Source organism: Panthera uncia, assembly GCF_023721935.1.
Source record: "Panthera uncia isolate 11264 chromosome A3 unlocalized genomic scaffold, Puncia_PCG_1.0 HiC_scaffold_11, whole genome shotgun sequence".
Taxonomy (NCBI): Eukaryota; Metazoa; Chordata; class Mammalia; order Carnivora; family Felidae; genus Panthera; species Panthera uncia.
In genome coordinates this window covers 48,733,158-48,750,068 of record NW_026057578.1, presented here as the reverse complement: position 1 = coordinate 48,750,068, position 16,911 = coordinate 48,733,158, and the positions used below count along the sequence as shown (strand labels likewise).

At 45.2% G+C, this 16,911-nt stretch overlaps 1 protein-coding gene and 1 non-coding gene across 3 annotated transcripts in view; one reads left to right on the top strand and one right to left on the bottom strand.

The window, feature by feature from the left end:
- APMAP (adipocyte plasma membrane associated protein) overlaps positions 1–14,759 on the top strand; it is a 35,521-nt gene extending 20,762 nt beyond the window's left edge. Inside the window, exons 4-9 of one of the 2 annotated variants that reach the window (XM_049650118.1) lie at positions 1,309–1,401; positions 4,017–4,133; positions 5,351–5,525; positions 6,125–6,259; positions 6,717–6,909; positions 12,490–14,759. In XM_049650118.1, the coding sequence (XP_049506075.1) occupies positions 1,309–1,401; positions 4,017–4,133; positions 5,351–5,525; positions 6,125–6,259; positions 6,717–6,909; positions 12,490–12,699 (923 nt within the window). In that variant the 3' untranslated portion in view covers positions 12,700–14,759. The remainder of the gene's footprint in view (positions 1–1,308; positions 1,402–4,016; positions 4,134–5,350; positions 5,526–6,124; positions 6,260–6,716; positions 6,910–12,489) is intronic. The other variant, XM_049650117.1, reaches the window with a different exon arrangement.
- Positions 760–861, bottom strand: LOC125937245 (U6 spliceosomal RNA). Its single transcript, XR_007462327.1, has one exon. It is a non-coding gene; the product is annotated as a U6 spliceosomal RNA (small nuclear RNA).
- Positions 14,760–16,911: the final 2,152 nt, after the last annotated feature.

Sequence of the window (16,911 nt, the reverse complement as noted above, 5' to 3'; positions counted from 1 at the left end):
TTGGTAAATGGTGCCCTTGTGTTCAACTATGTCCTTATTGATTTTCTGTCTGCAGGACTTGTCCATTTCTGATATAGAGGGATGCTGAAGTCTTCAATTCTTATGGTGTTTTTATCTCTTTGTCGTTGCATTTCTATCAGTGCTGCCTCATGGATTTTGATGATTTGTTATTAGGCACGTACACATTAAAGCTTGTGATGTCTTCTTAGAAGATTGACCCTTTATTATATGTAATGTTCTTCTTTATCCCTAATATTCTTTTCTTTGAAGTTGGCTCTGTCAACATTTGACTTGGTATATCTTCTTCTTGGTGTATCTTTATATGTTAAGTGGGTTTCCTGTGGACAGCATGTAGTGGGTCTTGTTTTTTGATTTCTTCTGAGAGTCTCTGTATTTTTGATAGGTATATTTAGACCATTGATGTTTAAAGTGATAATTTATATAGTTGGATTAATATTTACCATAATCATTACTGTTTTCTGTTTGTTCCTGTTTTTGTCTTCACCCTCTTTCTGCCTTTTATGTTTTTTTGTTTGTCTTAGTATAGTTGACACAAAGTGTTAACATTAGTTTCAGGTGTACGGCTTAGGGATTTGATAATTTTATACATTATGCTATATTCACCACAAGTATAGCTACTTTTATAGTTTTATTGACCATTTTTATGATTCCATTTTATCTTCTTGCTTAGCATATCAATTATACTTTTTCTAAATAATTATTTTAGTGGTTGTCCTAGAGTTTGCCTGTATACATTTAAAAACTATGGAGTGTTTTCATGAATTTGCGTGTCATCCTTGCACAGGGGCCATGCTAATCTCTGCATTGATCCAATTGTATATGTGCTGATGAAGTGAGCACTCAGTGTGCTTTAGTTTTATCCCGAGCGACTTTCTAGCAGTTCTTCCTCTTCAGTTGGATATAATCCACGCAGCAGCAGACACTCACTGGAGGCGGACATGATCATATGCCCCTGAGTGCTAAGAGTCAGCCCGTGAGTCCTTGCTCCTTTGAGAGTAGAAAGTCCTCACTTGTTTTTTCAGATTGGTGTCTGCTGGCTGCACCCTTGCTCCAACGTCAGGTTCAAGCCCACATACCTGGGACATTGGGCCCCAGGCCCCCGTGGTTTTATCACTGCTTGCTTGCTTTAAGGACTTTTTAAGGACTCAGACAACTTCTTCATCTTCAGAACTGCCATTTTCTCTCTAGAGATGAAAAATACAAACAAACCACCTCTGTTGTAGAAGGCTATGACAGTTCTTAGGCTAATCTAGTAACTCTCTTATTCCTTTTTATTTTTTTAAACAGATGTGATGTTTACTGGTACGGCAGATGGCCGGATCGTAAAACTTGAAAATGGTGAAGTAGAGACCATTGCCCGCTTTGGTTCAGGCCCATGCAGTAAGTCAGTGACCGTCCCCCTGATACATGTCTCTTGTTACTGAGAAAAGTGCTGAATGACTGTGTGGAACTAACTCTCCCTAGAAGTCAGGTTCACCCTTGAAGAAAAAAGAGCCCCTGACCACCTGGCAGATCAAACCTGACCTGGGCATTACCATCAGCTTTTCATTTGCCCTGTGGTCCCTGGACCTCACTGTACCTGATTGTTACTCTTCGAGGCAGTGGCCTTAGCACCTGCCAGTTATCACATGGGCCCCGCCCCCTGCCATTCCATAGTGGCCTGTGTTCATCCTTGAGGTTAACTTTGGAGAAGATTATAGCCATTGTCACAGTGCTGCTGTGGAAGCACAGTTGGCTCTGTTGTTACTTGGAGGTTTAAATGTCATTCCTACATTAGCTTCCCAGGAATTTCAGCAGTGTCATTCAAAGTCAAAACACCCTGAAGTCACTCAGTTTTTGGGAAATGAGAGTAGAAGAATCTCACCATTAAAAACTGATAACCCACAGATTTTTTTATTAGTTATCGTTTTTTTTTAATGTTTGTTTATTTTTGAGAGAGAGTTAGTGTGTGAGTGGGGGAGGGGCAGAGAGAAAGGGAGAGACAGAATCTGAAGCAGGCTCCAGGCTCTGAGCTGTCAGCACAGAGTCTGACGCAGGGCTTGAACCCACAAACCGCAAGATCATGACCTGAGCTGAAGTTGGACGCTTAACCCACTGAACCACCCAGGTGCCCCTAGTTATTGTTTTTAATAGGTAGAATGTTTTTGTAAAAATGATGTATTTTCATTGTGAAATGCAAACAACACAAAGGTACAAAGAAGGAAGTAAAAATCATCTCAGAGTTTTCACAGATGTAACTGTTAACGTTCTAGTGAATAGCTTTTCAGATATCTTTCTGTTCACAGATACTCTGGTTTTGTGATGGAATCATACTGTATATCCAGTTTTTTAACCTGCCTTTTCCATTCCATATTTTGGCAGTAAGTGATCCTGCAGTCAGTGTCTTGAAGTAAGGATTCTTGTAGTAAGCACCCTGCAGTAAGCACCCCGCAGAAAGCACCCTGCACTAAGCACCCCTCACCCCTTTACTGCAGTAAACAACCCTGCAGTAAGCAATCCTGAATGCAGTAAGCACCCTGCAGTAAGCAATCCTTAAAAACCCTGTAGAAAGCACCTTGCAGTAAGCAACCATGTACTAAGTACACTGCAGAAAGTACTCTGCAGTAAGCAACCTGGCAGAAAGCACCCCTCAGTAAACAACCCTGCAGTAAGCACCCTGCGGTAAGCAACCATGCAGTAAGCAACCCTTAAAAACCCTGCAGAAAGCACCTTGCAGTAAGCAACCTGCAGAGAGTACCCTGCAGTAAGCAACCCTGCAGAAAGCACCCTGCAGTAAGTAACCATGCACTAAGCACCCTGCAGTAAGCGACCCAGCAGAGAGTACCATGAAGTAAGTGATCCTGTAGTGAGCTCCCTGCACTAAGCACCTGGCAGTAAGCAACCCTGCAATAAACAACCCTGCAGTGAGCACCCTGCAGTAAGCAACCCCACAGTGAGCACCCCACAGTAAACAACCCTTCAGAGAGCACTCTGCAGTAAGCATCCTGCAGTAAACAACCCTGTAGAGAGCATCCTGCAGTGAGCACCCTACAGTGAGCACCGTGCACTAAGCAACCCTGCAGAGAGCACCCTGCAGTAAACAACCCCGCAGTGAACACCCCACAGTGAGTACCCCATAGTAAACAACCCCACAGTGAGTACCCTGCAGTAAGCAATCCCGCAGTGAGCACTCCACAGTGAGCACCCCGCAGTAAACAACCCTGCAGTGAGCACCCCGCAGTAAGCAACCCCCCAGTGAGCACCCCACAGTAAGCAACCCGCAGTAAACAACTCTGCAATATGAGCACCCCACAGTAAACAACCCTGCAGTGAGCACCCCGCAGTAAGCAACCCTGCAGAGAGCACCCTGCAGAAAGCACCTTTCAGAAAGCAACCCTGCCGAAAGCAACCCTGCAGATAGCACCCTGTAGAAAGCACCCTGCAGTAAGCATGTTGCATAAGCACCCCTGCAGTGAGAATCCTTGCAGTAAGTGCCTCTGCATAAGGAACCCTGCAGTGAACACCACTGCAATAAATATGCATTGCCTCAGGTTTTAAAAAGGTATAGGTATTAAAATAGTAGCTCTTACTTTAAGCCAGGTAGAGGGACAACTGGCAGTGCCATAGATGGGCACAGTGTTCAGGTCAGGCTATTGGGATTAAACTCACAATTCCTGAGATTCCGGGGTGGGGGTTCTAGAGTTGGGGCCTGGGTCCTGATGATGTCCCTGAGTTAACTGTCCAAGTCTCAGGATGCTGATATGAATGTGATTCTCGGGTACCAGTTGTTGTTCATATGCTCAGATCCATGTTCTCAGTTGGTCTCTCTGGATACACCAGACAGTTGTCATAAGTTCTGAGGGGGCTGGAACGCTAGGGTATACATCTGTCTCTAAAGCCATGGTCTTTTTTGTTCTGAACAACTTGACGTATATTTAGTAGGGGATGGATGAGATACTTGGAGACACAGGTAGAACCTGGGACCAGCCACTGATTCCTACCATTTGTTTCTCTAGAAACCCGAGATGATGAGCCTGCTTGTGGGAGGCCCCTGGGCATCCGAGCAGGGCCCAATGGAACCCTTTTTGTGGCTGATGCGTATAAGGGACTATTTGAAGTAAATCCATGGAAACGTACGTAACAATGTCTTATTTCCTTCTGTGGTGACTTCAGATGTTTTAAACAATATGTACATAAGTGGATTTAATGATATTTGTTCAGTAAGTCTACTGGAAACTTTGTATTATTTTCTTATTCATTGAATAGTACTGCAAGTAATGCCTACGTGTATCATGTATCAGTTACATGATGGTATTTGTCATATATCCTAATTTCCTATTTGTTTTTTAGCTGCAGGATCTTATCCTTAAAAAGTTAGAACTCCTCTATCTTTATTTTTCTGTGCCTCTCTGTATCTCGTCTGTTTGTTTTCTGTGTCTGTCTTTTCATTTGTTCTTTGTCCACCTGTTCCTCCTGTTTTTCTCTATGTGCTTCAGCAGGGGAGTTTGTATGATGGAGGAATTTGTTATCGTGGGTAGTAACTGGGACCTGTTTGCTGGCTGTGTGACTATGCAGCTGCCTCAGCCTCTCTGTGCAGTTTACCCATCCATGATACAGGGCTAATGGTAGTGCCTACCTTGTGGGATCATGTGAGGGTTTAAATGAGATTATACATAGAGAGAGCTTATCATTCCATAAATGGTTGTTTTCCTATTTTTAAAAGTTTACCACCATCACTATTTCTTTTCTTTACTTAAAACCAGGTGAATGGAACATTTTGTATTTCTCTCAAGCAAATGAAAAGAAAGTTGCCTTTTGTCTAAGACTTGTAATAGATTATTATTTTTTTTTTTTCTTTTTGAGGGGAGAGGGGGAGGGAGAGAGAGAGAGGGAGGGAAAGAATGGGGGAAGAACAGAGAGTGAGGAATAGAGGATCCAAAGCAGGCTCTGTGCTGATACACGGGGTTTGAACTCACAAACCATGAGATTATGACCTGAGCTGAAGTCGGATGCTCAACCAGTTGAGCCACCCAGGCGCCCCTAAGACTCATAATAGATTTTTAAAAGTCAGTTTGTCTTGATAAAAGGAAGAGGTCCTCATCCTTAGAGGGAGGATTCTGCCTTTAATGAAGTTAGTTTAAAAAAATTTATCACCTAACAGATGAAAGAAAGGAAAACACTGGTTTTTAACTGTAAGGGAATAAATTTACTGGCATGTGAGAGAAGCTCATTTTAGTTTTTCCTTTTAAATCAGGTAAGCTGATTAATATTTTGAGATCATTGAGATACAATTTCTTGGAATGAAAACAGGTCTTCTCTCCCTCCCTCCTTTTCTTCCTTCCTACGTCAGGTGAGGTGAAGCTGCTGCTCTCCTCTGAGACACCGATAGAGGGGAGGAAAATGTCCTTTGTGAATGATCTTACAGTAACTCAGGATGGGAGGAAGATTTACTTTACAGATTCTAGCAGCAAATGGCAGAGACGAGATTACCTGCTTCTGGTTATGGAGGGAACAGATGATGGGCGGTGAGTGTTTATTTCAGATCTTCTGCTCAGTGAGATCATCAGTCAGGCAGGGTGACTTCACAGACCTTATTTGTGGGAGTCATTGGAGTGTTTCTGAGCATAATATTGAGCTTTTGAGGTAGGACATTAATGGCTTCTGGAAATGGGTGATGGATGCAACACAACAGAACAAGATGTTCACACTTTCTCTTTGAAAAATGAAATTAAAACAAGCCAGTCCATCTGAGCATGTGGTCGGTTGGCACTCTAGGCAGGACCGTGCAGGCTGGCCTGGGTTTCAGGTCATCCCTCCAAAGGGGAACTCCTGTGAGGCTGGAGCCATGGGGGCCCTCCCTGGTGCTGAGCCAGATTCCAGCTCAGCGAGAAAACTGACTAGGGGGTTCTCAGGAAGAGGATGCCTGGGTCTGCTTCAGATGGGAAGGCCTCCAGGGGCAGCCTGGAGCCAGGTCTGGGCAGAGGACCACCAGGGGCCTTGTCACTGCAGCGTAAGGAGGATCCCCTTCTGCAGGCCTCTGCCTCAGGCTCAGAGGGGAGCAAGGCTCCAATGGGGCAAGGCCACGGACTCTCCCACGTGAGTCTTAGCTGTTGGCGCCCTGCAGCCTGCTAGAGTATGACACCAAGACCCAGGAAGTGAAGGTTTTACTGGACCAGTTGCGGTTCCCCAACGGAGTGCAGCTTTCTCCTGCAGAGGACTTTGTCCTGGTGGCCGAGACAACAATGGCAAGGATAAGAAGGTACGTGCGGTACCCACTGAGCTGTCGGGATGGCCAGAGCTCACTGTGGCCTGGCCTGGCCTGGGATGGGCTGGGAGACATCAACCTACGTGATCTGAGATGCGGCAGGTTACCTTCTCTTTTGTGTGATAAGGAAAGCAGTAAAATTCAGGAATGCATTTTCCTTCTCCCCCATCTCACCCTGCTTGAAAAGTCGTAGCTTTGGAGAGTCTCAATTTAATGCTGGTTGCATGCATCCTGGGTCCCTTTATCCATTAGGTGGGCCATCTCCCTGCAACTGCATCTAGTTGGGCCCAGGGCAGGGGCCCCTGTCATCAGCTGTGCTTTTGTTCATGATGGACAGGTTTATAGTTGTTTCCATAAATTGATTGGAACCAAGACAATTTTGGTGCTTGGCTAAAATTTTTCCATAAATTCGGGGGCTACTGCTCACTACCTGCTTGGGTGAATTTTTCAGATTCTACGTGTCTGGCCTGATGAAGGGAGGGGCTGATCTGTTCGTGGAGAACCTGCCTGGATTTCCAGACAACATCCGACCTAGCAGCTCTGGCGGGTACTGGGTCGGCATGGGGACTATTCGCTCCAATCCTGGGTTTTCTATGTTGGATTTCTTATCTGAGAGACCCTATATTAAAAGAATGATTTTTAAGGTAAGTATGAAAACTACAATTCCAAAAAACAAAATGAAAATGCATCTAATTACGATCTTTTTTTGACCTTCACAGCTTTAAAAATTCTCATTCTGATCATATTTAGTACTGTTAGTGACTTCTTTAAAACATATTTTATTATTCAGCCTGAAATGTAAATTGAAACATTTGAACCCTTTGATGTTTTCCTTCTGGTTTTGTTGTCACCTCACCATCATGGTCTGTCAGTCATGCCTGCCCCCTCCATACCTCCCCTTTCCATAGACCCTGCAACTAGGCCTTCATATGGGGCCCCTGCAGACCATACTGCTGCTTCTCAAATGGTCATCAGGCACACACTTACCTCGGCCCCATCCCACCCTGCGTCCTCCTACCTTCTGGAACTTTCTGTCATTCACATCCCGATCTCTCCTGTACCCTGTACCAGATCTTGACCTTTGACCTCTTAGGAACCAAACTTTTTCATTAAAAAAAAAAAAATCACCTACCCCCACCAATGGCCAGCCACAGATCCTTTACAAAAGCCTTTCTCCCCAGTGAGTTCCATGAAATGTACTCAGTGTAATTCTATATGTTTTATACTGGATGAGCAACCTGCTGATATAGGTACTTCTATCATGCAGAAACCTTCATTTCTAACAAGCTCCATTTCACAGACCGAATAGATGTTTGAAATTGATATTGGATATTGAATATTGAATAGATGTTAAAATAATTGTAACTTAAGGCCCTGAAAGGTACTAGGCAGTAATTACTGAGTCTCTGTACTGCTGGGCCCTGTGTCTGGGCCCTGCTGAGGGGCTGTGGGTACCTGCTCTGTCGGGCTGGCCCATGGCCTTCGGTTTTGTTCCAAGTTCAGTGTGTCACTGTGGATAATCCTGATCTGTTTAGAAATAACACATTCTTCCTCTTCACTTTGTTGGTTCCAGAGCCACCATCTGTTCCTACTGGGACCTAGGAGGAGGCAGAATAGTGAGGTGGGAAGGACGGGAGTTTTGAAGAAGGCCAGACCAGTTGTGGGATCCTGGGCAGATGATATGATCTCTCTCTGCCTCAATTCCTCCATCTTTCAAGGGGAAAGAATAATAGCATTGTTCTATTTCATTAGGTACTGAAAAAATGTAATGAGAATATGCACATAATACCCGTACTGACTGTAGTGAGTACTCCAATTCTGTGCCTGTCCGTCTTCCCACAGCAAGGATGTGATGTGGTGATGGGGGTGGTGGTTTGTTTCTTCGCATGACAGAACACATGCTGCATCTTTAGTTCGCTCCTGTGTTTGCAGCACCTAGAACACTGTCTGGCACACGGTAGGCTCTCAGAATTACTGTGGAAGGATGTGTGCTCAGGGAGCTGAGACCACAGGTATGAGAAGGAGCCAGAGTGGTGACACATGTTCCTGGTGCGGGAGAGCTCAGCACCTTTGTGTGGCCACAGAGACGGCAGATTGAGTGCAATGGGAGAGGACCACAGGCCTTGCAGATGTGAAAAAGAGGCTAGATTTTATTCTAAATGTGATTGAAGTCATTGAGGATTTTGGTATGTTTTTAGTTTTTCTGTGTTTTTATTTTTGAGACAGTATCAGACTTAGAAGAGCAGCAAAGGACTTTTGTCCTTGAACTATTGCAATAAGTTGCTGACCTGATGCCCTGCATCCTCAGCTACTTTTGTGATTTTCCTGTAATAAGGACATTCTCCCCATGACCACCCACTGAAACAGGAAACTCACATGGATAGTGGTGGCCATCCAATCCACAGACCCCATTTGAGTTTTGGGAGTTACCCTGGTGATGTCATAACAGAGGATTCAACTCAGGACAAGGAGTGGCCTTGACTTGTCACGTCTCTTTATTCTCCTTCAGTCTGGAACAGTGCCTTAGTCTTGATCTTTTTGAGAATTACAGGTCAGTTATGTTGCAGAGTATACTTCCATTTGGGTCATCTGGCATTTCTAATGATTAGATTTAGGTTATGCATCTCTGGCAGGAAGACCATGAAGTGAAGTTGTGTTCTCAGTGTGTCCTGTGAGGAGGCACATGATGTCAGCTTGTCCCATGCTGGTGGTGGCAGTGTTGGCCACTTGATTCTGTGGTGAATGCCAGGCTTCTCCATTGTGAAGTCACTCCTTTTCCACTAGTAATTAACACATATTTTGTGAAGAAGTACTTTCTAAATAAGTAAACATTGGTATGATCTCATGGTTGTCTTTTTTATTCAATGGATTATAGTCTATTGCTATCATTATTTATTTTGAGGCTCAAATTGTCTGGCTATGGCCAGTGGGAGCCCCTTCAGTGTGGCTCCCTGACCTTTGCACATATTCCTAACATTTTTGGAGTGGTTCCTTACTTTCTGGCACCATACAGTGTTTAGGCTCATCTTGTATTTTCCATGTTCCAGCTCTGTAATCAACCATTTCTCCAAGGAGCCCTGGTTCCTTCTAGAGGGGATCTGGTGTTGCTTGTGCTCATTGCTTTTGGTGTATCACTGCCACCAGGCTCCCTCAATAGACAAAACCAGGGAATATATGCATGTGTATTCATACATTTATCAATACATTTGACTGTTGAACAACATGGGGGTTAGGGACACTGGCCCCTGTGCAGTTGAAAATATGCCTATAACCTTTGACTCCCCAAAGACTTAGCTACCAACAGCCTGTTGACCAGAAGCCTCAATGATAACAAACAATTGATTAACATATAATTTATGTGTTATATGTATTATATACTGTATTCTTACAATAAAGTAAACTAGAGAAAAAAATATTAAAATTGTAAGGAAGAGAAAATACATATACAGCACTATATTTATCAAAACAAATCTGCATATAGGTGGACCTGCTGTAGTTCAAACTGGTATTGTTCAGGGGTCAACTGTATATACAGTGTATGTACACATGTTCACACATGTTTATTTGCCATCTGTTTATTTAAATTGATGCTGGTAAGTAATGCTGGTATTGCTGCTTCCAGTCTCATACCACAGGATTTATTCTAGTTTTCTCCACTTCCGTATTTGTATTTCCCTTTTCTAGTAGTAAGAAACCTAGATCCTATTATCTTTCCTACCTATTTGATCAGATTCCCCAGACATCACCAATCTGACCGTTGTCCCTCCATCATGGGTCCTGCTAGAGCTCTAGCATCCTACACTGGGCCTTCCTCCTCCTCCCAGCCATGTGAGGGGCTTGCCTTTTCTCTCAGAGACTCTGGTACCTGCACCAAGTCGTCCCCAGGCAAACACCCTCCTCACTCTGCCTGAGCTCTGCCAGCCTGTGCCTGATCACCCCACTGTAGGAACATGTCTCACCCTGCCTGGGTTCTGATGCCCTGCTTCATGCCACTGCCCTCTCCTTACCCCCAGCGTGGACTGTCCCTCACCCTGCTAAGACTGACTCTTGGTCTAGGCCTCTGTGGTTCCAGCCTCTGCACACACCTACCCTGCTGGGTTTCACAAGTCACTTCTTGACTGAATTGTTTGGGTGGGGAGTGATATAGCACAAAGGAAATTTTAAAGTGACAACTGAAGCTGCTGTGTGGAGAGCAGCCTGTGGCATAGCTCCACTGGCTGTGAGGAGCTTGGCGTGGAGGAGGCTGCGGCAGCCAGGAAGGGTGGTAAGGCAGAGCCTGGGGTGGGAGGTGCATACACATGATAAGACCCCATGGAGCCCGGCTTGTATGGCTTGGAGAGAAGGGATCAGGCATGAGGGCAGGGTTCTTGGCATCAGCAGCTGGTGTCAGGGGCCTGGTCTCCTCTGCTGGGGAGTCTGTTGAGTTTGAAGAGCTTTTAGAAAGTCTGGGTGGGGAAGTTTCAGCACTGGGGGTTAGAAATTGGGGCGAAGATTTGAGGGCTTTCTGGGAAAGCAACTTAAACCAAAGAGAGAGGGTGAGATGTCTTAGGGATAAGATAGAGCAGAAAAGGGAGGACCTAACACTGAAGTGAGATGGCATTTCACAGGCCATGGGAAGTCTTATGGAGTGTTTTAAGTTATAATGTAACTTTGGTTGCCATAAAACTTTTTAGAACTCAGTCAACTTGTATGTCTGTTTGGACCTTTGCAAGGTTTCTCCTTTGTCTAGGAGACATTATCCACTGGACACGTACAGTTGTTTGGCTGTTTCCCCTTACATTAAGAGGTAGATAGGGGCGCCTGGGTGGCTCAGTCAGTTAAGCATCCAACTTTTGGTTGTGGCTAAGGTCATGATCTCATGGTTTTTTGAGTTCGAGCCCCATGTCTGTGCTGACAGTACGGAGCCTGCTTGGGATTTTCTCTCTCCCTTTCTCTGCCTCTCCCCCATTCACTCTGTCTCTTTCTCTCTCTCAAAAATGAATACATTAAAAAAAAATTAAAAAGAGGTAGACATCTGCCTATTAATTTGCGCTCATTGGCCTTATGCAGTCGTGTACTGGCATCATTTCCTCCCTAGTGTCCTGCTCTGCCAGAAATTTCATATTTCACCCTCTGGTTTCTCTGCTCTTAAAACCCTTCAGTAGCCCCATGTGGCCCTTGACCTGGCTGAGTCAGGAGGCTGCTAGACGGTGCCTTGCTTAGCATGGAGGGGTTTTCCTCCATCTGTACTCTGGCCTTGAGCAGAGCTGCCAGGGCTCAGGGGGCAAGGACATGCTCATTTAACTTGTCCAGGTCTTTCCTCATCAACACAAACTGCTGTCATGTCTCCATCATTTGCACCTTGCATGTTTGAAATGTGTTAAACTTAGTCTGAGAGCTTGGCGTTCATTCTGGTTAAGCTGTGGTGGAGTCCATGTCAGTCTGGGCATTGGCTTCAGTGTTGTGTCTTCGTCAGATGTGGGGAGCCCTGAACCCTTCTCTGGGTTCAGCTGGGTTGTCTGGAGTAGCGCCTGCATTGGGTCTAGCGGGTACCATGCAGAGGGCTGTTAGAAAGCTGTAATCCTTGTGCTGGGCTAGCCTTGCCTCTGGGTGCACATGACAGGAGGCTCCTTGGCCTGATCTGCATGGGGGCAGAGGTGGGGGATGCCTGTGGGGTGGCAGGTCCTGTGCCAAGGGCAGGGAGCTGGTTTATTCTATGTGGCTTCCCTGTCACTGGAAGAGCTGGGTCCTTATGAGATGGCGAGTGGCTGTGGCATCTGTTAAAAGTAAAATTTAACTGAGTAAATGTCAAAGATCTTATTGGCTTTGATCAGTGACTCCTGATTCGGGCAGCATCTAGTCGAGCAGATAGGAGTTTGGAGGAACTGTACAAAATGAAAGACTTCCGGGCAGGAAGAGGTGGGAACCAAGGGGGTTACCCTGGGAAAACAAAAACAAAAAAACCCAGGTTGATTATTGCTGGGCTGTTTTCCTTTAGGGGATGGAAGGGGTCTGTCAGGCACATTACCTTGCTAGTGCTGATCAGGAGATTTCTGATTGACTCATGTAAAATTCTATTTCTGGGAGAGCCCAAACTGTAAGTAAGTTAGATCTGGTTTAGTGATGTGGGACTGAGCATAAGTGATTCCATTTTGGGCCTTTGGTCTTGTTTTTAGCAAATTGGATCTGCTCACACCACTCCCTTGGTCAGAAGCTAACCTCTCCTCATGCCGTTTCCTTCCCAGCTGTTTAGTCAGGAGACTGTGATGAAGTTTGTGCCACGGTACAGCCTTGTTCTAGAACTCAGCGACAGCGGGGCGTTCCGGAGAAGCTTGCACGATCCCGACGGGCAGGTGGCCTCCTACATCAGTGAAGTGCACGAGCATGATGGGCATCTATACCTGGGCTCCTTCAGGGCCCCCTTCCTCTGCAGACTCAATCTTCAGTCTGTTTAGCCAGCCTGACTGTGGCTGTGCCAGGAGTCCTCACACTGGGCACTACTCCTATTCCAGGAGGTACCATGCACACAGCCCTTTCCATCTGCACCTGCCAGTCCTTGGAAGTGGACAGTGAGACCCTGTGGATGTCTGGGCCCCTGTGGGATACCTCTCCCCTGGGTTTGACATTGCATTTAGAGGGAAGCATAATTTGCCATAGGGAGGATAAGTCCATGTTAAACTATTTTCTGTTAAAAAAAAAACCTTTCTAAGTACAGTGATTCTCTAGGACTTAGGAGACTTCATACACTTATAACAGGCCTCAAGGTTTGGTGGATAGAGTGTAGATGAGCTGTCTAAGGATCTTGTTTTTGCTACTGGCTGTCCTGCCAGCCTCAGTGTCTTTACTATAAAATGGGGTAATACCTGTCTTTGGGGGAGGGGCATGGGAAGGGCAAGGAGAGCTCAGTGCAAACATGTGTTGAGGCTGGTGGGCGGAGCTATGTAAGTAAAGACCTTAGAGTGATATTCTAACTCTAGATGTAGAGTTGTGTGGGACTTGGGACCTTGATCCTGGGTGTTCCCTTCCATAGCTCACACCCTCCAGCCTGTCCCACTCTGAACCAGAGGCTTTTCAAGACTCCTGAGTCCCTATAACCATTTAAAGGCAAGGACCCGAGTAAATGCATAGAAGCAGCAGCTCAGGACTCCCTGGGCTCTTCTCTGTGAACAACTTACTACATTGATGGAATGATCCAGCAGCTGGGTACTGCAGGGGAGAATTTAAGCAGGTCCTGTTTACATACCTTTGCTCCTCACCACTAGGCCCACAGATGAATAGTGCACATGCTAGTGCCATTTGCTAGAGGGTCACAAGCCTGAAGTTGCTGTATTTCCTGACAGGTATGCCTGTACATTGGTCCTAATTTTGTCAGGGGAACCCATGTAATAATGATAATTAAATTGACTTTTCTGCTGATTAATCTTTTTTGATGGTGTTGCCTGGGAGTTTTTCTCTAATATAATTATGTTAACAGGGACTGGAATTTGATTCCATTGAGGGCTGATAAGAGGATCATTTTGGTCAGGACCTTGTTTAGGGACAAGCAGTCCATCTGGCTGGCTCAGGGCACAGGGCAGCCCCTCCAGCCATTGCCTCCTGGCAGTGCTTTATTCTTGGGCTTGTTGATGTCATACTGTGTTCCTGTTTCCAGCCTACAAAATGGGCCTAATATCTGTTCCTTTCTGTCCTGTTTGTGAGAATCCATAGGAGATCGTCTCTCTAGAATTGTTTTAAGTAACTTAATAAAGGAAATATTTTCAATAGGTAATGATATTAAAATTCAAAGAGGATTGATAGCTGTGGTAAAATCTCAACCATTTATGTGGTGTTGCACTGGCTGGCACTAATCCCTTTGTTCCCTTTCCCAACAGCGGCCACCCCCCTCCCATGTGCTGGGCTGGCCTCATTTTAGGCAAAACAGGCAGGATCTGGTGGTTGGCTCATCTGGTGTTACCTGTTCAGGGATGGCTTTATGTGCAGCAGCAGTAGCACAGGGTCAGAGATTGGCTTCAGTCCAGTTGATGCAATGCAGAATGTATTAGGTGAATGACTTAATGTTATTTATATTACTTTATAGAAAAGAAAGTTGAGTAGTGATTATTAAATACTTCTTAGTAGATAATGGTGCATCCCATACATCAGCTGTACAGGAAAAGGGAAAGCCTGATCATTATGCCATAAAAAACAATTTAAATGTGAGGAGCATATATAAGTTGACTTCTTGATTGAGAACAGAGGGCTTTGGTTTTAGTGCTTACTTTTTAGCAGTGCAGAGAAGCTGGTAAATTGCTTTCCAGAGTTTTCAGCAAAGGAGTCTTGACTTTAACTCAGATTTTGATTTTCTGTCTCAAAGTGTCATTTGCTGTGTTTTATCTGGTAATTTGCCATGGTGAGGTACAAAATATAGCCTTGTTAGGTTTAAGTATGTGGTGTGCTTTTGTTGTAAACATGAAGCAGATTTGCACTAATGTGAATTACTAACATGCTTTTAAAATTAAATTAAGTGATTCATTCATTGTGTGCTTCTTTATTATCTATTACAAAAATTCTGTCAGGATTCACTTATTGCCTTTCATATGACAGAGGCCCTGTTTTGAGATTTTTATCATCAACATGCATTTGCAGAGTGGTCTGTAGTTTAGAAAGTGTTTTCACAGGGACTCCTGGGTGGCTTAGTCAGTTAAGCATCTGACTCTTGATTTCGGCTCAGGTCATCATCTCATGGTTCCTGAGTTGGAGTTGAGCCTTGTGTTGGGTGCTATGCTAACAGTATGGTGCCTGCTTGGGATTCTCTCTCTCTCCCTCTCTCTCTGTCCCTCCCCCAATGAGTGCTTTCTCTCTCTCTGAAAGTGTTCAGTTAATTTACTTTTTAAATAAATTTTAAAAAAAAGGGGTTTTCACATACACTGACCTTTTACTGATGGAAAGAGATGTGGCCTCATTTTATAGGGGAATGGAAGCTAGGGGGAGTGATTTTCCCAAAGTCACTGGGAACACAGGGCCAGTACACTGCTGGGCCAGAAACCGTGCTCTGACTATAAAATGTGCTGGGGAAGCTGGGAGATGAGGAGGCAGGGTGGTGTTCCCAGGACCTGGCCTTTTGGTGGTCACTGCCCAGCCCAAGGGTTGGACCTTGGCTGCACATCAGAGTCCTCTGGGGTTCCTGGTCTTCTAGAGTGGCCTGGCATCATCATAGTTTCAAGCTTCACAGGTGGCCCCCATGGCAGTTGGGGAGGCACCCGTCATGGCTGGGGCCTGTCTGCACCCCTGGAGAAGGGACAGTAGAGCTGAATCCCTTAGAGTCTGTGTATAGTTAGTGAGGAGGCATGGCTGGGGAAAGCGCTAGAACACTCAGGGCAAGACTGTTAGAATTTTGACTGGTTTTGCTCAGTTTCAAGACCTTGAGCAATTAGTATTTCTTCTCTTCAGTCCTATTTCTGGTATGTCTTAGAATCCCAGGTACTTAACTTTACATTTCTCAGTGACAATAACATTAGATGGTGTCACAGCTTCCCTCTGTATCAGTCATTCTCTCCTAGTCAGAGTAAAGCTCTAAGTTGAAAACAGCAGGTAAAATTGGGTTGGCAAGATGAGACTTCAGGGCATCACTGGCTGACATCTGCTCCCTGCAGTAAGTTACACCATCTCTGTGTGGGTGTTTAGTTTCATCTGTTTGAATCCTACCAAATGGCTCTCTGGCATCCCTTCCCAGGTCAGTCTGGAGAGAAATCTTTGATAGGGCCAAAGTGCATTGATGGAACAAACAGTGTGCCCTCAGGGCCTGCTCAGGGGCGGCCAGAACAAAAAAACGTCTGCGAGAGTATGATTGGTAGATATATCTCTATGGAGGACACAGGTATTCCAGCTCTTGTATTCCAAAAATCAGAATAGCCTCACACTGGCTCACTGGCCCAGCCTCTTCTGTTGTGACCATGGCTGGTGTAAGAGTTATTTAAAGCATTGTTTTCTATGAGGTGTAGTACATAAAGCAGATTGGAAATAATAAAACAGCAGATGTCCCATTTCCACCTGGAGTTTGGTCCCTGAGGCTCCCCAAGTAGAGAAGGTTTGCAGACGCCTGAGGTTGGGGGCCCACGGCCAACTGGCATCTTTGGTAGCTGGTTTGCCTTAGTTCTAAGACTTCTCTTTGTTTACTTTATAAGAAGAGATTTTATTTAAAAAAAAATTTAATATTTATTCATTTTTGAGAGAGACAGAGTGCAAGCAGGGGAGGGGCAGAAAGAGAGGGAGACACAGAATCTGAAGCAGGCTTTAGGCTCTGAGTTGTCAGCACAGAGCCCAATGCCGGGTTCGAACCCAATAACCGTGAGATCATGACCTGAGCCAAAGTCAGAGTGACTCTTAACCTACTGAGCCACCCAGGCATCCCTGTAGGACAAGATTTCAAATGATGTTTTGAAAATTGTGGGGATAGGTTGGTGTTGAAACCTGAGAGTTTTGAGATTAAACTGTGAGGCTTCCTTCTCTGTTCCCAGAGGGAAGGTCAGCCCTAGCTCTTGGCTAGGCGGGGGGAGTTCAAATGCAGCTCAGCTTGGAGCAGTGGTACTGTGAGGCTGCTCTACCCCAGACATGTGTGCATTCTCGTCTTTGACCTTGAGGCCAGGTGATACCACGTTGGCCAGTGGGACTGGAGGCTTAGTAATAAT